This window comes from Cyprinus carpio, unplaced genomic scaffold (genome assembly GCF_018340385.1).
Source record: "Cyprinus carpio isolate SPL01 unplaced genomic scaffold, ASM1834038v1 S000006746, whole genome shotgun sequence".
Classification (NCBI taxonomy): Eukaryota; Metazoa; Chordata; class Actinopteri; order Cypriniformes; family Cyprinidae; genus Cyprinus; species Cyprinus carpio.
Window position 1 is genome coordinate 1,172,670 of NW_024879345.1, and position 24,563 is coordinate 1,197,232.

General features: G+C 42.1%; 1 protein-coding gene across 3 annotated transcripts in view; it reads left to right on the plus strand.

The window, feature by feature from the left end:
- Positions 1-24,563, plus strand: part of LOC109059203 (glutamate receptor ionotropic, kainate 2-like) — a 242,839-nt gene that overhangs the window by 76,758 nt on the left and 141,518 nt on the right. For all 3 annotated transcript variants that reach the window (XM_042755741.1, XM_042755742.1, XM_042755740.1), the window contains 2 exons: positions 9,828-9,881; positions 10,235-10,408. In XM_042755741.1, coding sequence (XP_042611675.1) covers positions 9,828-9,881; positions 10,235-10,408 — 228 coding nt within the window. The remainder of the gene's footprint in view (positions 1-9,827; positions 9,882-10,234; positions 10,409-24,563) is intronic.

The following is a 24,563-nucleotide window of genomic DNA, read 5'->3' on the forward strand; positions in this document are numbered from 1 at the left end:
TTTCTAAAAATGGTTATCCATACTCAAAAAAAAAAAAAAAAAAAAAAAAAAGGATTTGTTTTTTTTTTTTTTTGATTTGAATTTTCAAAAAAAAAAAAGAAAAAAAAAAATACATTTAATACTGTTGCGAAAACTAGATTCTACAACAAGGGTAATATCTAAGATTAAACCAATGCTTTCATCATGACAATCATCCATGCTTTTATATCATTTACAGTAGATTGGATTATTGTAATGTTGTGTATTTAGAAATTTCTCAATCATTGATAAATCAATTACAGCTTGTTCAAAAAGCTGCTGCCAGACTATTGATTGGTAAGAGAAAGAGGATAGAATAACTACAATTTTAGCATCCTTGCATTGGTTACCTGCTAGATAACGGATCAATTTTAAGGGCTTAGTAATAATTTTTTAAAATTTTAAATGGTCTCGCACCTTTGAAATTCATCAGATCTTGTTACTTTACATAAACCTGTTAAGAACATGAGATCTGCTGACATACAATTGCTCCAGGTACCGTGGTCCCGATTTAAGCAAAAAGGTGATCGGACATTTGCGATTGCTGGTCCTTGGCTATGGAATAATCTACCTCTTGTCATTTGCACTGCCCCCTCTGTATTCGCTTTTAAAACGGCTTTGGAGAAGCATTTTTATATTAAGGCGTTTGAATCTGATTTAGGAGAGACGTAATGTTTGTTTTCTTTTTTTTTTTTTAAGATGTTGTGTTTGTTATTGTATGTGTTTGGTTTTTTTGAATGCATTGTACAGCACGTCAGGCTGCTTTGAAGGCAGTAGACTTGCTACATAAGAAACTAAACTAAACTAAAATATATATTTCAAATTTTCTCCATTTGTTTTTAATGCTCAAAATAATGTAATGGCATAGAATGAATGAATGAATTTAATTACATAGTCCAAAATGAATACATATGATTTGGATGATACTTATATCTTATAGGAGTATATAATGTGATACATTGTCGTCAACCAATTGTGCATTGCTACTCAAGTTATCTCAACTCAGCCTAGAAGTGTATGTGAACTAAATTAGCCAGATATGAATTACAAAAATGAGAAGCTCTGACATATTACAATATTTTACATTTGTTGAGTGACATGTGAAGAACAGAGCCCTCATCTTTCTGATTCTAAAATGTGGATTATTTGTATGATTACAAGCTCTGCTGATATGGCGATTTTATTCTCTTTTATGTCATGAAAGAGAAAAGTGCATGCATTGTTTTTGACCCATTCATTTGAGTCTTTTGATCGTGTGTGTGAGATTGATTTGTAAACAATCAGTGAAGTGTACTGGTTTCATTGATTACCCATCAGCCAGTCAAACATACATGCTCCATTATTCAGTATGTTTGCATGTAATTGGTCAATAGGTTAATGCTCCTGATGTGAAGTGCTACAAGAAGAATGCTTTTAACAACTTTTGTTCCTAATATCTAGGTAAATGCTATATTTTGAGAAGGGTCTGGCTGCAGACATGCACTTGCACTCTCTAGACACCTATCCTTCCACAATTGACATCACTTGCACTGTTTATTTTTTTTTTTATGTATTTTATTATTATTATTATTATTATTATTATTATTATTATTATTATTATTATTATTAATCTCTCAACATTTAATGTTTAATGCAGTGTTACTTGTCACTTTAATTATTATTTGTGAAACATACTAATAATTTTTAGTGAAAATTGTTTCAAAATAATTCATCCACCATTTTTTTTTCAGTGTTGTATGTAATGCAATCTAATCTTAATCGGAAAGATTGATTAAATAAGATTTGCCAAACAATGGATAAGGATATGCACTCCTAGATTTCTTTGAACAGTCTCACATTAGAGAACCCCAAAGAGCAAACTGATATTTCAGTGTGTGACTTAACTGCAAGAATTTTAGCCCAATTACAGAAATAATCAAATATTAAAGTGGGTATTATTCAGCCAGAGAATGACTCACAGACCTCCTTAATCAGTTTAAGACCACTGAAGTGATAATGAAGATACTCATTATTAGTGGCAGTGGATATATGCTCCTATAATGGGCTGCTCTCAGAGGGTTTGTGTGATATCCACATTTGAAACTTTTGGCTTTGTGAAGTTATCCACACTTTTAAACTCTGCTCAGGCTACAGTGCCATTCTTTCCCAACCATATGTTATTATAATTAATTTCACTTTGGGGCTGAAGATGGCAATGATGGCTGGGTCTAGCAATGATGTAAGGTTTTGTATATCTGAACCTATCAGATTAGTTATTATTATTATTATTATTATTATTGGTATTCAGTTTACTGGAATAAAATAATGTGTTCTAAAATAAGGTGATAGTTTGTGTCATTTTATTTGTTTTACAAAAAATAAGCAAAAAAAAAAACAAAAAAAACAATTATAATAATAATAATGTTAGTCTAGGTTTATTGCGTACCAAAAACAATTATACTACATTTATAATTTCTACAATTTGTAGACTGAATAATAGATATAAATATCACTGCTGTGCATTTAAGACTTCTATATAAATGCCCTTTTCACATTACAGGCACATCTAAAAAATATAGAATATCATGGAAAAATTCTTTATTTTTTTGTTATTTAATTAAAAAAGCAATCTTTCTTATATTCTTACAGCTTAGGAAAATTAAAAATTTAGTATCTCAAAAAAATAGAATATTTCTCAAAGATCAATCAAGAAATGTTCAAGATCTCCAAAGTAGGTTTAATTATGCACTCAATAATTGGTTGGGGCTCCTTTTGCACAAATTATTGCTTCAATGCGGCATGGCATGAAGGTGATGAGCCTGTGGCACTGCTGAGGCATTATTGAACCCCAGGTTGCTTTGATAGCGGCCTTCAACTCCTTCAACTTGTCAGCTGATGGAAGCATAAAGTGCTCCAATATCTCCTGGTAGATGGCTGCATTGACTTTTGACTTGATAAAACACAATGAACCAATACCAGCAGACGTCACGGCACCGCAAATCATTACTGACTTCGGAAACTTCACACTGGAGTTTGGATTCTGTGCCTCTGCAGTCTTCCTCCAGACTCCAGACCTTGATTTCCAAATTAAATGCAAAATTCACTTTCATCTGAAAAGAGGACTGTGGACCACTGAGCAACAGTCCAGTTCGTTTTCTCCTTACCCCAGGTGAGATGCTTTTTATGTTTTTTTTTCTGGTTCAGGAGTGGCTTGGTTCTAGGAATATGACAGCTGTAGCCCTTTTCCTGAAGACGTCTGAGCGTGGTGACTATTGATGACGCTGACTCTGGCTTCAGTCCATTCCTTGTGAAGCTCTTGAATCAGCTTTTCCTGACAATCTTCCCAATGCTGTGGTCATCCCTGTTTCTTGTGCACCTTTTCCTACCACACTTTTTCCTTCCAGTCAACTTTCTATGAATATATTTCGATACAGCACTCTGTGACCAGCCAGCCCTTTCACCAATGACCTTCTGTGACTTACTCTCCTTGTGGAGGGTGTCGATGATCGTCTTCTGGACAACTGTCAAGTCAGTAGTCGTTCCCACAATTGTGGTTGCATGTTCTAAACTAGCCCAAGAGGTACCCAGTATTTATACTCAAAATTTATCAAACTAAATTTCCATTTGTGTGCAATGAATCTAGAATATAAGAAAGTTTGCTTTACATTTTTGAAAGTTTTGAATTAAATTACAAAAAATAAAGAACCTATTCCATGATATTCTAATTTTTTGAGATGTACCTGTAAATGAGAACATCTCTGGTTATGCATGTAACCATGGGAACGAGACACTGCTACTCCTAGCGGACACTTTGGGGACTGCCACCAGCAGGACTGGATTCTGAAGCACATGTGAAACAACTCTAATCCCATTGGCCAACATTGCCCTTGATGTCACAGGAGGGTGCCTGGAAATATAAGAGGGCACCTGCTGAATGCACCAATTTGGTTGTCTGAAGGAAACATGAAAACAGGCAAGCCCTACGCATGGCGAGGGGATGCAGCATCTCGTTCCTTCTCGGGGAACCATGGTTAAAAATAAAAGTGACTTGACTTGACTTGATGGTTACATGCGTAACCCAAGACATTCCCTTTCTAAGGAACTTGCACTACATCCTCTAGCGGACACTATGGGGAATGGAATTCCCACACAGCAATGTCACGGCACATGAGAGATCACCAATGGAAGCAACAGACATACAACGAACCTTCCCTCAGAAAGGGGGCAAGGCACTGATGCCTGGGGCCACTTACATAAAAATGGGGAACCCAGCCAATCAGGAGGGACATTCAATCAACCGATCTAAGAGCACAGCTACACTACTTTTTTCCGGGGTGTGTTTTACCCCCAGACCACCAAAAGAGCAAAGTGAAATCGCGAGAGCAACAGGATATTTTAAGCTCATGACAGACGCACCCAAGAGATGATTCACCTTGTGATTCACTGAATGTTAGTTCACTCAAATCTAAATAAACAAATCAGAGGACATGGGCTGAAATATCGGCGGTGGGTCAAACAAAGTGTGGGGTACAGAATCACCTTTTTCTAAAAGTGGTTATGCCCCTGATGAAGACTTGGGACTGCAGGGAATTAACTTCCTGAAAGGCAATGGACTGCATCTTCGCCTCCTTGAACTTCTCGACCACCGCCTCAGCAGAACTTCGGCAGCAACGGGACCCAAATCATGAGATGTAGATGCTTTTCCCTCATCACTCGAGAAGGGGGACAAACATGAACAGAGCTTTCTCTTTGGAAATTCTCAAAACAAGAGCATTCTGAGCCCTCAAGCACTGAATGCACTAGCTCCTCACCAAGACACATAACACATAGATTGAGCGTGTCCTTGGGTGACAGAAACTTCATACACAGAGACACACATACAGTACTTTCTATAATGCTCACTTGCCTAGGTTTCTCCATAATGCCTTCACACACACACTGTCAAACAAACGGCTACTGAAGACAACAAAAGTTGGTGATGTGTTTGGCAGGTGACCTCTTATACTTCTGGGTGTCCGTCTGTGATGTCAGAGGATACTTGAACCAATATGATTGGAGTTGTTCCACACGTGCTTCAGATATCTGTCCTGCTGGTGGCAGTCCCCAAAATGTCCACTAGGGGATGCAGTGTAAATATCATTATTTCATGGACTGTGGGTTTGCTGTTGCATTCAATATCATTTTAACTGTATACAATATACAATAAATGCAAACATTAAAATGCAACTAACTTTTTAATTGTGCATTAAAAAAGGATTAAAGACGTCCATCCAGCATGTGTTTACATAGAAAACCAATTAAAAAGTAGCGCAGTGGAATGCTAAAACACATTCTGTCAACGGCCCTGAGACAGATTCTTCCAGATAGTCTGTCAGTGTGTATTTTAGTGGTGGGGATTTCTCAGTGATGCTTTCTGCTGGTTAAACGTAACACCAGTAGGTGGCGGCAACACTGATTCATGAAACAAAAACACTGATTCATTCATGAACCAAACAGTAACACCACTAAACTGTATATATATAATGTGGTTTCGTTTTGAAGTAGTTTTGTTTGTTTGTTCAAAAACAAAGTAACTGGCAATTTTGTGTCTAAAATGTAAGTTGCTTAATAGTAAAGTCTTATATATTGAGCTTAGCAGAAATGCTAGCTCTATGTGAAATTTTTGAATTAGTAACGGAAGATATGAAACATCTTTTGCACTATTTTTTTTCCGAATTAGCAACAGTCTTTATTAACCAAACAGAGATAGCAAGAGATTAACAAGAATAAACTTAAACACTGCATGTAACGAGAACAGACAAACACAACTCAAAACAAAGGGCTACACAAGGGCCAACACAGGCAACTACAGTAAATAAGACCTAGGACACACTAGACGATTTTCAAATATTAACAGATTTTAAAACCATGGGAGACCACAGACATGAAGACAATTTCAACTGATTTTTAGCCTCATAATTCTCTGAACGTGCACTCTAGATGATTCGACCAGACTGTGAGACCACACACTAGTTGATTGTAGGAATGATCTCACGGTGACTCGTGAGATCAAATGTGACCAATGTTAAAAACACATGGAGGACAATTGACATGTTCTTTCTCAGTACTCTACTTTCGTTGCATGTTTGTGGCTGCCAAGTTTCAGCTATAGAAACACCCAACACCTGGTAGGTGACACTTTCTCACTTTCATTGACTATGTGTGTCATGTAAGAGGCAGTCCCATCAAGAGTTGTAAATATCAAACATGTTTGGTATTTACGATTTGAGTTAAAGGATGCTCAGTCTCGATCATGAGCAGTTAAATAATCGTAATGACGCCACACAATAGAGGATATTTTGGACAAAAAATGAAAGGAAGCACAGAAGCCATCAACACAGGAAAACATTAAAACGAAGAATAATCCTGACAATATTTCACCACCCTTGCAAAAAGAAGTGCACTTAACTGTATTGAAAGAGCACTTGTAGTGTACCCCAGATCTTAAAGTATATTACATACATAAATAAATAAAACTGCACATGCAGATAATATAATATTAATGAAAAAAACTCACCAAAGTGTGCTTAAAGAAAGTAACTGTATTGTATTATTCAATATTTAATTTAAAGTTAATATATTTTACACGTCATAAACTGCAACTTCATCATTATAAATGTGCAACTTTAAATATATTTAAATACCGGACATACAAGTTTCAAAAGTGATGACATTAGTATATTGTCTAGTATATTTCAGTTAACCATAAATGCTTGTCAGTTCATTCAGCAGTACACTTTAACCATATTTCAAAGACAATAGACATAATTAAGGAATTACATATGAATATATGCTTAAGTCCTAATTAAGTGGATCATAGAGCATGCGTAAGTTGAACTAATTGCATTTTATATAAATTTAAACTATAATACATTGTCATTTAGTTGTAAGTAATATGCACTTAAGTACCTTACATTGTTTCCATAAGTATACTTTTTAAAAGTATGCTAAAGAGTATTACTTTTTCACAAGAGAAAGCTTGAGTTTAATTATATTTTATGTACTTGTATGATAAGCATTTTAGAGCTGTGTTGGGTTAACACAGCCAGAAACTTTAGAATGGACTTCCTCTATATTTTACCCTAAGTGAATCAGTTATATGCTAATTAGAATCAAAGTCTATTTGTCTTCTGGTATTTAGTAAAAATAGTATTATCCATCAAAATACCTCCATATTACTTCTCAGTAAGGAATAAGTTCAGAGCTATAATGATCTAAATTGTGTCTGTTTTAATTCCTGCTCTCCCGTTTCTGACAGTTTTACTCAGTAATGGTGCGAGTGCTGCTGGCTCATCAAAGTAAATATGAGTTTCCACCACCAGTCTGTAGCTTTCTCTCACAATAGTACCTGTTATTAACAGCGCCAGACCACACAACAACAAATGTAATTACTGACCTGACCTCTACCTATTCCAATCACCCTCGCCAGGCTGACAGCAGTAATAATGTGTGATTTATAATCATTCTAGCAGTCTGAGTGTGTATCACACACACATCTGTGTCGCACAGCAGCTTCTGGTAATATAACTGAAGATATCACAGGGTGAGCAATGTTAAAGACGTCTATTTCCATCCAGCACACAGGGCACAATTAGCTCACATGCTAATACAGGATCTCGTCTGTGATTTAGCAGCTGTTACCAGGCGCACTTGCACGGAGCCGCCTCATGTATGTTTCACATTGCCCTGAAGTGCACACTAAATAGAGCGCATGCAACAGGCTGACTCTTGGGTTTAGATGGTTGTTGTTCCAACGTTTAGCAACACAACAGCTTGGCCCATAAATTAATTATTGTTACTGATTGAGTTGTCTGTCAGTCTGCGAGAGATGCTGCGTGAATGCGTGGTTAGATTGGCGTGGGAACCCGAGAGCTCATTACAGCTATGGAGACAAATAAGCAATTTGCAAAATAAAATCCCATCTGCTCTTCTTTTAAATACTTTGCCTTCTCCAAGAAATCAAAGCTGAGCTTAGTGCTTTAAAACATTGGTTCACACCTGACTGAGATATTCAGCTCATTAGGGGAGAGATCCATGAATTGAAAGTAGTAGTAGTCATGTAGTTCTCCATCTCAGTCAGGTGTGTTAAATAAGGGGGACATGCAAAATGTGCAGAACAGAGACTGGAATTGGGAACAACTGCTGTAAAACACTCCTGATGCATGACTGCTTTTTAACAAACTTATTAGTATCATAATAATTATTTTATTAAATTATTGCTAAACTAATAATGATATTCTCGACCAATTTTAAAAATACGCTAATTTGTTATAGCTGAATTTATTTATTTATTTATGAAATTATATATTTTTTCATTTGATAAGTGTGTGTGTGTGTGTGTGTTTTGCTTTTTACAACTTAATTTCACTATAAACAAAAACACAAAATTAGTATAATTTAATAAGCTAATATAAATATAATATAATATATAGCTAATATAATAATAACTAATATAAGTAGAATTATCATTTAAGATAAAACTTAAAAAAATATATATATAATAATAATAATAATAATAATAATAATAATAATAATAATAATAATAATGCACTATTATAAAAAAAAAAAAAAAAAAAAACTGGGCTCCAAGATTTTGGAGAAACTTAAAATAAATAAATAAATGTGTTCATACATGGCTGTACTTTTTACGAGAACAAACTCAAGTCTCTTTCAGTAAGAATTAAATAGGTTTTTATGTATGTATGTATGTATGTATTTACTCTTTTTCCACTTGAATTTCTATAGACCTCACTGGATAGGGCCAATATAAAATGCACTAAAAAACTGACGTGTCTTTTTTTTTTTTTTTTTCAATGTGTAAGCCCCCACAATGACCATACCAAATCCACTCTGAACTCTATATAAATATCATATAAAAAAAGTTTGTTTACACATTAGATTAGGCAACAATATTCACTATTAACTAGTTACTTATTAGCGTGCATATTACTAGTATATTGGCTGTTTATTAGCAGTTATTAAACGCAAAGCATGACCATATTTTAGATCCCTTAACCCTGCCCCATACCTACACATAACATCTACAACAACAATCTTGCCCTCACTACCCCATACCTAAACCTAACTACCACAAAAACTTTCCTCACTACTATGTGTTGCATAAACCTCAGTGTTACTGAAATTTTCCTACCATCTGAACCAAGGTTTTTGTGAATTGCGCAGTCAGCACAGCCTCAGCTGCTACTACAGGCAACGCATCTTAACAAACCACACTTACCAAGAACAGACAACACAGAATGAGCTATGGGCCAGCTAAAGGACACATTCTTGCGGTCAAAGAAAGCTGGACAGAGCACAGCTGAATATAGAGGTTTTGAGAGGTTTTGATTTTTCAAGGTTGAGCTATGCATCACCGATGGTACCAAGCAAGAGATCCAGTGACCAAAGATATCCAGCTGTATATAGGTGTACATTAAAATACAAGAACATGTTTCGCTTGAACAGCTTTTTAAAATCAGACTGGTTTATTTAGAGGTAGAGCACAGACTTTGCATGGATGTCACTCTGTATTGTATTTATGAGCAATGAAGAGAGCTCAGGCTATTTCAGAAGATTAGAACAGAAAGATAAGAATGAAAGCTTCAAATGATTTCAGCTCACAGTCCTACAGCATATAAAATTATTACAAGCCGCAGAGCATCATATAAACAAGAAACGCCATTATTTTCCCCTGCCTATCCTTTGATTCGGTGATAAATTGCACGTTTTCATCGTTACTGTTCCCTTGTCTCAAAATGGTTTTGTTCATGGTTCTCAATATTTTTTTTCAGGCACTCGCCATGGGAATGATGACAGAGTATTACCACTACATTTTTACTACCCTGGTAAGTTATGTATGAATCTTTATATTATAATTCACATTCAAAACCACAGTGATATTCATAAAATCATTTGGATTTCAGGCTATTATATGCCCTAAGTAGGAATATTAAAACTCTTTTATTTTTTATTACTGTTTCCCTTTTTTTTTCACTGCTGATGTATTATGACTAAGGCCAATAAAAAAATGATATTATTATAAAATTATTTTTCCCCCTATTGCTTGATATCCCATTTATAGGCCTAAGTTTATTTATTTTTTGCTAATTACATCAAGGAAGCTCCCTGGATTTTAGCCTATAAAGGCTATAACACACATCCATTTCAGTCAACTTATAAACTTTTCACATATTTTCAGGATCTCTTTGCGTTGGATGTGGAGCCCTACCGCTACAGCGGGGTCAACATGACAGGATTCCGTATCCTAAACACAGAAAACAGCCAGGTGTCCTCCATCATTGAAAAGTGGTCCATGGAGCGTCTGCAGGCACCTCCTAAACCAGACTCTGGCCTGCTGGATGGTTTCATGACAGTAAGACACTTTCACAGCATGTTTTCTTTTAAAATGTTTAAGACATTGACTCAGATTTCCAATGCCATCATGTGGCAACCATACACTGTTTTAAAACTGAGTAACACTTTATTTTGATAGTCCACTGTAGACATTCTCCTAACTATGAGTAACACGTCAACTAAAGTACCAGTCATTAGAGTATTAGTAGACTGTCTGCTTAATATCTGCTAACACTTTATTTTGATGGTCCCCCAACAGTCATTCTACTTGCTTTGCAACTTTGCAAGTACATGTTAAATTATCCTATTAACCCTAACCCTAGCCTACTAGTCTATACATACCTCTAAAGTTAACAGTTTGCTAATACTTAAATGAGAGTAAGCTGATGTTGTTGCAAAGCTATTTATAGTCAGTAGAATGTCTGAAGTGGACTATTGAAAATCAAGTTGCTTCTCATACAAAGTAACAAAAAGGAACTAAAAAGTAACATTATTTTAATGCATATATAATAATTTAACATAAAATATGGTCAGCACACACTATATATATCTTTTGAACTTGTATTTAATATCATTTGTGTTGTTAAAGTAGTTTTAGTTCACAGTTTTCAAGGATGAGGTCATGTCCCGCAGCCTGTCTATTTTGGCATTTAACTTGGTTTTACCATGTGACAGATGAATTTGTGCCAAAATAGCTTATGACTGGACAGTAGCATTAGACTTTAGCAACCACTGCTAACTATGCATTATTTCATGGTTAGTTGGATATTTAGCTTTTTTTTTTCTGTGACTCTGTCAGAGCAGAGCTTAGACAGATTTTTGTGGTAATTGTTTTAAGTCTTTTGTCTGTTATTTACAATTGTTAAGTCATCAAACAGCATGATCTGAAAATACAGTCAAGGTGATAATAGTAGAGTTTGTTTTTAATTGATGCTGGTATGCGCTGCAGGAAGTTGTTTGCTCTGTCTGTTTATAGCACTTTTCCCCAGAGAACTTGAACCCACAACCTGCAGGGTATGCTGCGATCTGAAGCGTGTGTGACAAACAGGGACTCTGGTGTAGTGATCTAAAAACTGTCTGATATCAGCATACTGGCAGTATCCCAGTTCTTCCTCAACAGTGGCTCTCCTATCCGGGAAAAGAGCCAAGATATGAACTCACTAGTGACTGGGTGAGATGAAAACAGAGGAAAGATAAGAACTCACATGCCAAAAAGATCCAACCTGCCAAAATAACTCTCATGGGACACAACACAATGACACTTTATTGGACTCTGTCCTTTACGTCCTGTTTAGAGAGAAATTTACCCAGCTATGATAAGTGCAGGGACGTGCACAGGGGGGTTGCTCAGGTTGCCCGGGCAACTGCCCATATGCCCTTCTCGACTCACGTTGCCCTTCCGAGGTGGAAAAAATAAATAAATAAAAAAAATCGTACAATGGATGCAGAATTTCACGTAGGCCTAGATAAAAAAAAATAAAAAAATAAAAAAAAATAGCAAAGCCTCATTCACTTCCATATTCGGGCACCCGTCCGAAAGTGAAAGTCGGTAGGGGAAGGGCTAACTCTATTTACGTGGCTGCAGCGCTGCACGCGACCGGCACCTGAGCTGAGCCTGCATGAGCGGCCCTAAGGAGATTGTCGCGGTTGTCGGGTGAGACGACTCAACGTTGTCGGAAAAGTAATAGTAAGGTTATAATCGTTAACGAAAACGAACGAAAAAACGAAAACTAGTTGGGAAAAAAATGGTGTTAACTGAAATAAAAATAAAAACGAGGCATTACAAAAAAACGATAACTAACTCAAAACTGTAATGTGTGTTTGGCAAAACTAACTAAAATAAAATAAAATTATGGATTAAATGTCCTTAGTTTTCGTCTTTGTCAATGTCTTTCATAGAGCAAACGTTCAGCTGCATTTCATTTCCCTGCGTCTCTCACTCACGCGTCTCTCTCACATAACGTTACTCGCGCGCGCACAGCCCTCCCTTCCGTGCACACCGCGTCTCCATGAGAACGAGTGTTGGAAGCAAGTTTGCGAAAGGTTGGTATCTCGTGAAAACCATTACACAATCACACATTAAAAAGTGGTATAAAAATATTTTTAATTCTGAATATAATTTTTTCAGTGTGTTAATGTCGACCCGAGAAGCGATTGCTACTTTAGAAAGTTAACTAGACGCAAGTTCGAGGTAAAATGCACTTGGGTTGTCGATGTCAAAACACTATTTAAGCTGTGATTCAAGTAAGGAATAATTGACGACGGGCCGTTGAATTATTAGGAAAATAATGCACACCTGAGGTGGTGATTCGGTCACGACTCGAAGCGGAGTCAATTATTCCGCTTATACCACGGTTACCACACCCTCAAGACATCTATCAGATGATATATTTAAAGGGATTCGTTCGGTTTTTTGTACTTAATCGCTATTGTGGGTAGGACTATTTCTTCCGCATCTCATCCAACGCTTCTTTTGCTGGTTTCACAATGTCATTTTAAAGCTGGTAATGGAGGCTTGAGCTGTTGATAGTATTATAATGCAGTTATTAATGAAGTTATTAGAAAGAGAGCGAGAGAGACAGAGACACACACACACACACACACACACACAGAGAGAGAGAGAGAGAGAGAGAGAGAGAGAGAGAGAGAGAGAGAGCTTGTGTGAATTAGACTGCAGCAGCGTCTCTAATCAGCGCTGTTATTACCTCGCTAGTGAGAAATGTCATGTGTAGTTTTGATTAATCGTCTGTCATGTTGTTGTTTTTGTTAGTTCTGTACTTTCCGTTATTACAGTTTTACTATGCGAAGTGATATGGAACTGTAATGCGGTCAAGAGAGCTGCCTGGAACTACGTTCGCCATGCTTTTCCCAGAAAATAATGTCACGCCTCAGAACGTTCGTCAGCCAATCAGATTCAACCATTCAACGGCCCCGTAGTATAAATATTAAATAATGTTATGTAATTTTTTTACTCTTACACTGAATGTTTGCTCCTTCATTCCAGATGAGTAGGCTATTGTATAGGGTAAATTTAGTATAGTATACAGCTGTGGAATTTGTATAGGGTGTGAATTCTGTATAGAAAATTATTGCTTGACTAAAGTAAAGCGCTCTCTCTCTTTCTCACCGATGCACACTCACTCATGCACACACCCACGGCACACACACACACTAAAAAAATTATGCTGTATTTAAAGTTTTCTTTTTATTTGTTATTTGTCATGTTCTTTTCTCAGATTAAGCTCCCTGACAATCTGACAGAAATGTCTTGTTGTGGCTCAAAAATGGGTTGAACACATGCGGTTCATGTATGTCTTCTTTAGTCTGTTGGTTCTTTAGGTTTTTTTTACTGGCACACGTCACTTACACATTTTGCACTTACTGCGGAGTGTTGAGACTGTTTACATATGTGTGCCCATATGTACATTTTATGTACTGATTTTATTTTTGAATGAATATTTTCTAAAATTGTATGTTTTTGTTGAGTTATTATTACACAATACTTTTTCTGACCTTTTTGAATCTTGCCCCTGACAAATAACCCAAATTACAAAAAAAGACTAAAACTAACACTAAAAAGTCATGTTTTTGTCACGGTGTCTGTTCTGTGTCTCCCTGGGTGGCCACTAGAGGTCTCACTTCCCCTTATTGTCACCTTCGTCAGAACTTCATTTCCCACTAGCCTTAGCTGCTCATCACTGTTCATTGTATTCAGCTGTCACCACTTACCTTGTTTGCACCTGTCTTTAAATACCCTGGTTGTTTCTGTCATTGTTACGGAGTCCTTGTTGCATGTCACCCTGCTTTTTCCTGGTTCCCTAGTGGATGTTCGTGGTTCGTGTTTTGGATTGTTTAATGTCACCCTGGTTTCGTGTTTCCTTGCTGTGTTCGTGTTTCTTGTTTTGGACTGATTACCTGGATTTTGACCATTGCCTGGCTACGTTTATGATATTTGGATTGCCCCAATAAACATACTGCACTTGGATCTACCTTTTTGTGTGCGTGTCGTGACAGAAGGACTCCGTCACAACCTAGATCCAGCGATATGTTTTTTCGAGGATTCTCCCCCAGCCACAGAGCGGGAGAGGAGCAGGTTTGAGGGAACTCGCCTGGTGGTCTTCCGGGGAACCAGGGGAGGTCGCCAAGGAAGGAATGGTCGAGAGGAGGTGCAACATCGCTCTCAACCGTGGCTTCCCTTCGACCCTGGGCTCGTGGGGGACGGATCAGTGCCACTGTCTCACCATGGCGGACGGGGAGGGGAGAGGAAGCGCAAGTCCGCCATGGTGGCGCCACTGCCCACGATGGCCGCAGAGCCAGTGCCACGAGGCAGGAAGGACGCCGTCAGGCCTAGATCCAGCGGTGTGGGATTTCGAATCCGTTCCCCAGCCACCATGGAGGAACGGAGGGGGAGACTCCGGAACTTAACCACCCTTCGTCAAAGGGGGAGTGAGGTGGGTGGCCTGGCGCAATTGTTTTGGACCATGGCGGTCGGGTTGGGTTATAATGATGCAGCACTGAAGGACTTTTTTAACAATTGTCTGGATGACCCTTTGCCTCAATGGGAGATGAAGGGGCTGGAGATCCTAGACTTTTGGGGGTTTACCCGTTACTTGTGCCATCGGGCTCAGTGGGATACATCAACCACACTTGAGTCTCCAGACAAGATGGCCGCCAGCCCAGTGCCACAGCACAAGATGGCCGCCATGTCAGAGCCACAGCACAAGGTGGCCGCCAGCCCAGCGCCACAGCACAAGATGGCCGCCAGCCCAGCGCCACAGCACAAGATGGCCGCCAGCCCAGCGCCACAGCACAAGATGGCCGCCAGCCCAGAGCCACAGCACAAGATGGCCGCCAGCCCTGCGCCACAGCCCAAGATGGCCGCGGAGACAGTATTAAGCTACTTTTCCAGGATGTGCCAGATTCCAGAGTGTCCCAGGAGTGTTTACATCACGGCCGCTGAGCCAGCGCCAATGCCCAAGATGGCCACCAGTTCATCACCACAGCACAAGAGGGCCGCCAGCCCAGCGCCACAGCACAAGATGGTCGCCAGCCCAGCACCACAGCACGAGATGACCGCCAGCCCAGCACCACTGCACAGGATGGTCGAATTTACACCTGTGTTGGCAGACAAGATGGTTGACTCAACGCCTGAGTCTTCCGTCAAGGAGCCACCGGCACGCCATCATAGAGGCCGCAGGAGGAGGAGACAGGCGTCAGCCGTTCCTCAAAGCCCGGAGGACGTTCCCGAGCGGGCCGCTGCCGTCCAGGAGGACGTTCCCGAGCGGGCCGCTGTCGTCCAGGAGGACGTTCCCGAGCGGGCCGCTGCCGTCCAGGAGGACGTTCCCGAGCGGGCCGCTGCCGTCCAGGAGGACGTTCCCGAGCAGGCCGCTGTCGTCCAGGTGGACGTGCCCGAGGTTCCCGAGGCGGGGCTCGAGGTGGTTCTGGAGGCCGAGGCGGTGCCCGAGGCTGTGCCCGATGCCGAGGCGGTGCCCGATGCCGAGGCGGTGCCCGAGGCTGTGTCCGATGCCGAGGCGGTGCCCGAGGCGGTGCCTGATGCGGTGGCCGAGGCGGTTCCCGATGCAATGTCCGATGCCGAGGCGGTGCCCGTTGCCGAGGCGGTGCCCGGTGCCGAGGCGGTGCCCGAGGCGGTGCCCGATGCCGAGGCGGGGCCTGATGCGGTGGCCGAGGTGGTTCCCGATGCAATGTCCAATGCCGAGGCGGTGCCCGATGCCGAGGCGGTGCCCGAGGCGGTGCCTGATGCGGTGGCCGAGGCGGTTCCCGATGCAAGGTCCGATGCCGAGGCAGTGCCCGATGCCGAGGCGGTGCCCGATGCCGAGGCGGTGCCCGAGGCGGTGCCCGATGCCGAGGCGGTGCCCGTTGCCGAGGCGGTGCCCGATGCCGAGGCGGTGCCCGAGGCGGTGCCCGATGCCGAGGCGGTGCCCGATGCCGAGGCGGTGCCCGAGGCGGTGCCTGATGCGGTGGCCGAGGCGGTTCCCGATGCAATGCCCGATGCCGAGGCGGTGCCCGTTGCCGAGGCGGTGCCCGATGCCGAGGCGGTGCCCGATGCCGAGGCGGTGCCCGATGCCGAGGCGGTGCCCGATGCGGTGCCAGAGACGGTGCCAGAGACGGTTCCCGATGTAATGCCCGAGACTGAGGCTGTTCTGGAGGTCAGGGCGGTGCCCGATGCCGAGGCGGTGCCCCGAGGCCGAGGCGGTGCCCGATGCCGAGGCGGTGCCCGATGCCGAGGCGGTGCCCGATGCGGTGCCAGAGACGGTGCCAGAGACGGTTCCCAATGTAAGGCCCGAGACTGAGGCTGTTCTGGAGGTCAGGGCGGTGCCCGATGCCGTTCTGGAGGTCGAGGCGGTGCCCGATGCCGTTCCCGATGAGGAGGTGGTGCCCGATGCCGTTCCGCAGGTCGAGGTGGTGCCCGATGTTGTTCCAGAGACCGAGGCGGTGCCCGAGTTGGTTCAGGAGGCCGAGGCCGTGCCCGAGGCGGTGCCCGATGCGCAGGCCGAGGTCGTTCCCGAGGCGGTGGCCGATGCGCAGGCCGAGGTCGTTCCTGAGGTGGTGCCCGATGCAGAGGTCGTTCCCGAGGCGGTGTCCTTGTCCAAGGCCGTTCCCGAGGCGGTGCCCGATGCCGAGGCCGTTCCCGAGGCGGTGCCCGATGCCGAGGCCGTTCCCGAGGCGGTGCCCGAAGTTGAGCCCGAGGCCAAGCCCGAGGCCGTTCCCGAGGCCGTGCCCGAGGCCGTTCCCGAGGCGGGGGGTCCTGGTCCAATGCCGTTCCTGAGGCCGTTCCTGAGGCCGTTCCTGAGGCCGTTCCTGAGGCCGTTCCTGAGGCCGTTCCTGAGACCGTTCCCGAGGCGGTGCCCGATGCCGAGGTCGTTCCCGAGGCGGTGTCCTTGTCCGATGCCGTTCCTGAGGCCATTCCCGAGGCGGTGCCCGATGCTGTTCCGGAGGCCGATGCGGGGCCCGAGATGGTTCCGGAGGCGATACCCCGTGTCCAAGGCCGTTCCCGAGGCGGTGCCCTTGTCTGAGGCCATTCCCGATGCCGTTCCCAAGGCCGTGACCTGGCCATTGCCACAGCCTGCTCCTTACTGGCTCCCCGATTGGCAGGTTCCATTCGGGCCACTCAAATGGCGAATTCCTCCCTGGCCGTCTGCACAACGAGAATGGACTGATCCACCGTGGCCACCTGAACTGCCTGGCCCCCTCGTGGTCCCCTGAACTTTCGGGTCCACCGTGGCCACCTGAACTGCCTGGTCCCTCGTGGTCCCCTGAACTTTCGGGTCCACCGTGGCCACCTGAACTGCCTGGTCCCTCGTGGTCCCCTGAACTTTCGGGTCCACCATGGCCCCCTGATCTGACCAAGCCACCTGGGCTACCAGGGGAGCCATCGCTGCCGGTCCCAGTTCCCCTACACTGGCCTGGCCCGCCATCCCTCCCCCTGTTCTGCCTCCACCAGTCCACCTCCCTCCTGGTCTCTTTGTTTTGTGTTTATTGTGTTCTGAGGAGCATCTGGAAGCTGCTCCTTAGAGGGGGGGTAGTGTCACGGTGTCTGTTCTGTGTCTCCCTGGGTGGCCACTAGAGGTCTCACTTCCCCTTATTGTCACCTTCGTCAGAACTTCATTTCCCACTAGCCTTAGCTGCTCATCAGAGTGCCCTTTTTTTAGGTCAGAGCAACTGCCCCTCAAAATTCCTGTGCACGTCCCTGGATAAGTGAAGACTTTCTGTCATGATTTACTCATGCTCATGTCATTCCAAACCTGTCTGACTGTCTTTGTTCTGTGGAACACAATAGGAGATATTTAGCAGGATGCAGGGGGTGCCTTATAGTCACTTTTCAAAATGTAAGGTCATTAAAAAGGCTCTTAAGTACTATAAATAAGAACATTGGTTGGGCTCATCATAGAGTGGTTTTGAAACAAGAGGAAGCACAATGGTCTGATTTTTTTAAACACCTGGTCCTTGCTCCAGGCAGAATTACACAAGTCTGCTGCCTGCTTGACTTCCCAGTCATGTGGCTGTTTCCAAAATTATGTCAGTTTGTTCTGGTATGGTTGTACAGTAATAAACAAAACAAAAGTTTCATTCATCAAAAAGTACTAAAAGACAGCGCAAAAATAAGCAATATGAATGGAACAGTCTATTTCAAGCTTTCTGAAGAGACATGATTGCTTTTTAACAGATTGAATCCAAACATTCATTCATATAAACATTCACTGACACGCATATATAGAGCACGTCAAATATGGTAAATGGAAGCTGAACCATATTCTCTTGATGTGCTAGAACCAGTGTGGTTTGTTTTCACATGTCAGGCGAACATGTTGTGCAATTATTTGGACTTCTTTTTCCACACTAAGCTATTATTTCGAAATCATTGATTTTAGATTAAGCTGCCCATAAATGTCACACTATTGGTGATTTTTGTTTTTTGTGGGTCTTGAAAGGATCTTAAAATCTTTAATTTGCCCTTCTACAAATTAAGGTCTTAAATCAGAGCAGAAAGTCTTAAATTCTTCAAATCATGACATTGAATGTTGCATGTACTGAAAAAAAAGAGAATATTTCCCTCAATATTTTAAGTTTATGCTTAAAACAAGAAAAACTATTTCACTGAGGTATATTAAAAGGGAAAGGTTTTCCATTGATTTTTTTTTCTTTTTCTTTTCTGAGCCCATAAGCAGATATTTGTCCTTAGTATAATCATAAAATAACTTGAAAGAAATGACTTCTTTTCTTATGATATTTTGCTTCTCAATAAATGCATTGTGATTTAAGATTCTTGGAAAAAAAGACAATAATAGTGAGGAAGAACATCAACATTTCAAATGTTCAATTTAATTCATTTATTTTATTTATTTGTTGTTGTTATTGTTGTTATTATATACAGTATATATATTTTCCCCCAGTTTTATCAGAAGGTACAGTAAAAGTGATTTACATAATCTTATGGTTGGAATCTGAGTTTTGTTGTAAAATGAATTAATAATTAATGAAGATCTGTTGGAAATATTTTAAAATTTGAAGTGTTGCTAAAACAACTTGTATGCTAGGAAGTTACATTTGGAGAACATGTAGGTGTATTGTGTTCCCTTATTTCTTAAAAATGTCTGCATTAAAAAAAAAAAAAAAAAAACAAATGTAAAAAACCTTTAAAACCCTGGTAAACTGCTAAATGGACCAGACTATGACAGTAGTCTATGTCTAGGTAATGAGACTACTTTTTCAATGCAACCAAAACAGATGTGAATCACACACAAAAAAATTAAATAAATAAATAAATAAATTCCACATATGACTCATGCGTAATATTCCATGTCCTCTGAGGTAGCCACTGACGTCAAACCTGACGTGACCTGTCTTGAGTTATCGAGTTTGAATGTGCACAAAGATGAATGAGATTTAGCAGATTTGATGTGACAGTTGACTTAAATTCGTTCCTTACACAAATCCATTGTATGGCCATAGAAGAATGACTTGGAATACAGTTCACAAGTTGTGTGGATGACTATTTTAACTTTTATATTGTATTTTTGGAGCTTGACAATGTAGATTTTCAAAAATCATACAGCTTTGGAATAGTGTGAGGGCGAGTAATCCTTGAATTATTTGAAGAAAGAATCCAGTAGAGAGTGAACTATATCCACACACACATATAGACAGCTGAAGGGAGGCCAGTTGGAAGGTAAATTTCCCCTTTCTAGCAAAGTCGATTAAAAGACTCAAAGCCTTTAATTAGCTGACTCAGCCTGTCTTACATCAGCATCAGTCAATCTTCACTCATCAGCTCAGAAAAAGGACAAACTCTCTCTATTCAAGGCTGTCTATCGACATGTCAATCCCTTTTAGTTGTAACATGATTATTTAGAAACCATAATGGTCCAGGTTTCCCTGAGAGCTGCATTTGAAGGCGTTAATTAATCAGCCAAATGCCAATCACTCAGAGGCTAATGCATATTGACACTGTGAAAAGTTTCTGTAAATGTTTGATTAACAGTTTCACTGGTTCGCTATATTTATGGTTCTGTCAAAGCTTTAACGACTGCTACATATTGAGCTGAGGTTGTAACAAATTCAATTTGTTTCTTTTTACACTTTTATTTTAGCTTTAGCAAATTTTTTAACATTTTATCTTTAGATAATGCATCCACAGTCAGTTAACTGACTGTTGTATATTGATAATGTGTATTGCATACAATACAAGCAAGCACTTCAGAAAATTTCTCAGTTACGTGTGGTAACCCTCGTTCCCTGAAGGAGGGAACAGAGACGTCTTCTCGGTGACCGACTAGTTGGGATATCACTTCGATAGACCAATCTACTTCGAGTGTAAACTAAACGAGCCAATGCACATTGGCATGCAATTATTGCATCCAGCTGCTGCTGATCACAGCGTGAGTATAAGAAGGCAGCAGATGCAATGCATACCAGTTTAGAGCAGTCTACTTCGGGTGTCTCAGCGGTGGTACAGCAACCGTGGCGACGAGACATGACGTCTCCGTTCCCTCCTTCAGGGTCCGACGGTTACAATATGTAACCGAGACGTTCCCTTTCAGTCGGTCACTCTCGACGTCATGTTGGTGACCAAATAATTGGGATCCCTACCAAAGCGCCATGGGTGCTGCCCCTTCCAGTGCCCTGTGCGAGCCGTCTGTGCCCCTATTAGGAGTAGGCCGGGGCTCGGAACAAGTAGTTCCACTCACCATTGTCAAAGCACTACCTCACTGGGTGAGACTGGATAACACTGGGAAAATGTACCCGTTCGCTTGGAACAGGGATGCTGCGGAAGCCCCATCCTTCCCGAAGGAGGTCTCGGGAGCAAATACACATATAGCATCCGTTTAGGTGTATATGGAGAAATTTGAGGTGATTCAAACCCTCTTGGAAAGGCAGAAGTCTGCCGGGGAAACACGGGCTCTAAGGCTATACCGTGGACTATACACATATGAGTACCGCTTAGGTCTCAATATGGAACCCAGCCTTATATGGTTCTCACGGATTCATCATGAAGGCCTGGCGCCGGACGTTCCGCCGCGTCCAGCTGCCTAGGGTGATGGAGGATCTCAACAAGATCTACAGTACGGACACTCTGGAGCAGTTTTAGCAAGCCGACACTAACCAGGGCCTCTCGATGCCACTACCCGTTTGAGGTGAGAGCTTTGTGTCCAGTCTATGTAGCACCTCAATGCTCAGACGGGATAGAGCAAAGCCAGGGCTGGGTCTGCCTCCTCCAGGGGCAGCACTTGCAGGTTCACCACTTGGTCTTTGAAGGGTGTAGTGGGAACCTTGGGCACGTTGCCGGGCCGGGGCCTCAGGAATACCTGGGAGTCAGCCAGCCCAAACTCTAGGAATGAATCGTCGACCGAAAATGCGTGCAGGTCCCCTACCCTCTTGATGAAGGGCCAGTGCAAGCAGGAGCAGAGTTTTCAATGAAAGAAACTTTGGCTCAACTGAATGCAAAGGCTCGAATGGGCCCTGCTATAGTGATTTCAGCACCAGAGTCAGGTTCCAAGAGGGTATGGAGGGGGGCCGGGAAGGATTCAACCTCCTGGCCCCTCTAAGGAACCTGATGATGAGGTCATGCTTACCTAAAGACTTCCCATTCACGGGGTCATGGTACGCAGCAATAGCAGCAACCTGGACTTTGAGGGTGGAGGGAGACAGCCTTCGCTCCAGCCCTTGCTGCAGAAAGGAAAGCACGACTGCAATCGGGCGTCTTCGGGGGTCTTTTCGGCAAGAAGAACACCACTCGACGAACAGGTTCCACTTCAAGGTGTAAGCGTGTCTCGTAGATGGTGCTCTTGCCGAAGTGATGGTGTTCACTACCTCCTGGGGTAGGTCACCTAGAACCTCCGCATCCCTTCCAGGGACCAGACATGGAGTTTCCAAAGGTCTGGACATGGGTGCCAAACGGTGCCCCGTCTCTGAGGCAGTAGATCCTTCCTCAGAGGAATCTGCCAAGGAGGGGCTGTTGCGAGGAGCACTAGTTCGGGGAATCAGGTCCGAGTGGGCCAATATGGTGCCACTAGCAAGACTTGCTCCTCGTCCTACCAGACTTTGCACAGTGTCTGTGCGAGATGTCTCACTGGGGGAAACGCATATTTGCATAGGCCCCTCGGCCAGCTGTGTGCCAGTGCGTCCGTGCTGAGAGTTCCCTCGGTCAGGGAGTAGAACAACTGGCAATGAGAGGTCTCTGGAGAGGCAAACAGGTCTACCTGAGCGGCTCCTAACTGTCTCCAAATCAGCTGGACCGTCAGGGGATGGAGTCGCCATTCTCCCAGGAGCATTGCTCTACAGCTCGTCGGCTGTACGGTTGAGCAAGCCCAGAATGTGAATGGCATGAAGTGACCTCAGAACCTTCCGATTCCAAAGGAGGAGGTGGTGGGCGAGTTGTGACATGTGACGGGAGCGCAGACCACCTTGTTGGTTGATGTACACAACGGTCGCTGAGTTGTTCGTTCGGACCAGCACATGCTTGTCTCGTAAGCGACCTTTGAGATGGCTCAGGGCAAGGTGCACTGCTAACAACTCTAGCCAATTGATGTGCCACTGCAGCTGCAGGCCCGTCCAAACCTGCAGCTGCAGTGGCACGTCGAGAGTGACAGACTGAAAGGGAACTGCAAGCTCCACTGCGATACAACTTCCAAGACTCAAGATGTCAGGTTAATATTAAGATTGCTTGTGAAGAAGAACAAGACGTTTAGGATTTTTAAAACTTAGATTCATAAAATAAAACAGATACGTTTTGTTTGAGGCATTTAGTAGCATATAAACAATCTAATAATTGAAGAATTGAATTTAAAGAAGGTTACAAAGAAAGTCTACCCAAAAGTCTACCCTGGCTGACCTGAATCAGCTGTTCAACAAAGCAGTGCTTTCTTGGAGAGTTTTTATTTATTTATTTATTATTTATTTTTTATTTATTTAATGAAGTCTTGATGACCAACAGTTCTGTAAGCTTTATTTCTTTCTTTATATTTTTAAATGAAAAACTAACAGCACTGTTGTATTATTATTTCTTGATAGGGCCGATGTTTGTGAGATTCAGTTATGGGTATTGGGATATCAAATTCCACATATTTTCTCTTTGGACAATAATTAATCTTTATTCGTAAAAGGCTGCCCTGAGTCATGGTTTAACATGGATAATGAAAATGACCTAACAAGGTCCTCAGATTTATTAGCATAATTTCCTTCGGTGCTAATTGCTTTAACTTCTGTCTGATTTACTTTGAGGGAGCTCATTTCCAGGACAACTCAGAGCAGAAAAAGTGTCCAGACAAAAGGGTCTTTACTGGGATTCCAACAGGGATGGGAAGAGCACTTTAAAAATGTTACCAGTAAAATTGGCACTGTTTCAGACAATCATGGTGACATCAGAAATGAAATGGTCAGAAGCTTCTTCATGACAAAACATGTTGTATGCTATCTACAATAAATAATAAAAGCTATTAATAGATTAATTAATTAAAAAAAAAAAATAAAAATATATATATATATATATATATATATATATTATATATATATATATATATATATATATATATATATATATATATATATATATATATATATATATATATATATATATATATATATATATATATTAACATGGTGCATTATCCTGCTGGAAGTAGCCATCAGAAGATGGGTACACTGTAGTCATAAAGGCATGGACATGGTCAGCAACAATACTCAGGTAGGCTGTGGCGTTTAAACAATGCTCAATTGGTACTAAGGGGCCCAAAGTGTGCCAAGAAAATATCCCCCACCACCACCAGCCTGAACCGTTGAGACAAGGCAGGATGGATCCATGCTTTCATATTCTTTACACCAAATTCTGACCCTACCATCTGAATGTCGCAGCAGAAATCGAGACTCATCAGACCAGACAATGTTTTTCCAATCTTCTTTTGTCCAATTTTGGTGAGCTTGTCCAAATTTTAGCCTCCATTTCCTGTTCTTAGCTGACAGGAGTGGCACCCAGTGTGGTCTTCTGCTGCTGTAGTCCATCTGCTTCAGGGTTTGACGTGTTGTGTGTTCAGAGATGGTATTCTGCATACCTTGGTTGTAACAAGTGGTTATTTGAGTTACTGTTGCCTTTCTATCATCTCTAACCAGTCTGCCCATTCTCCTCTGACATCAACAAGGCATTTTCGTCCACACAACTG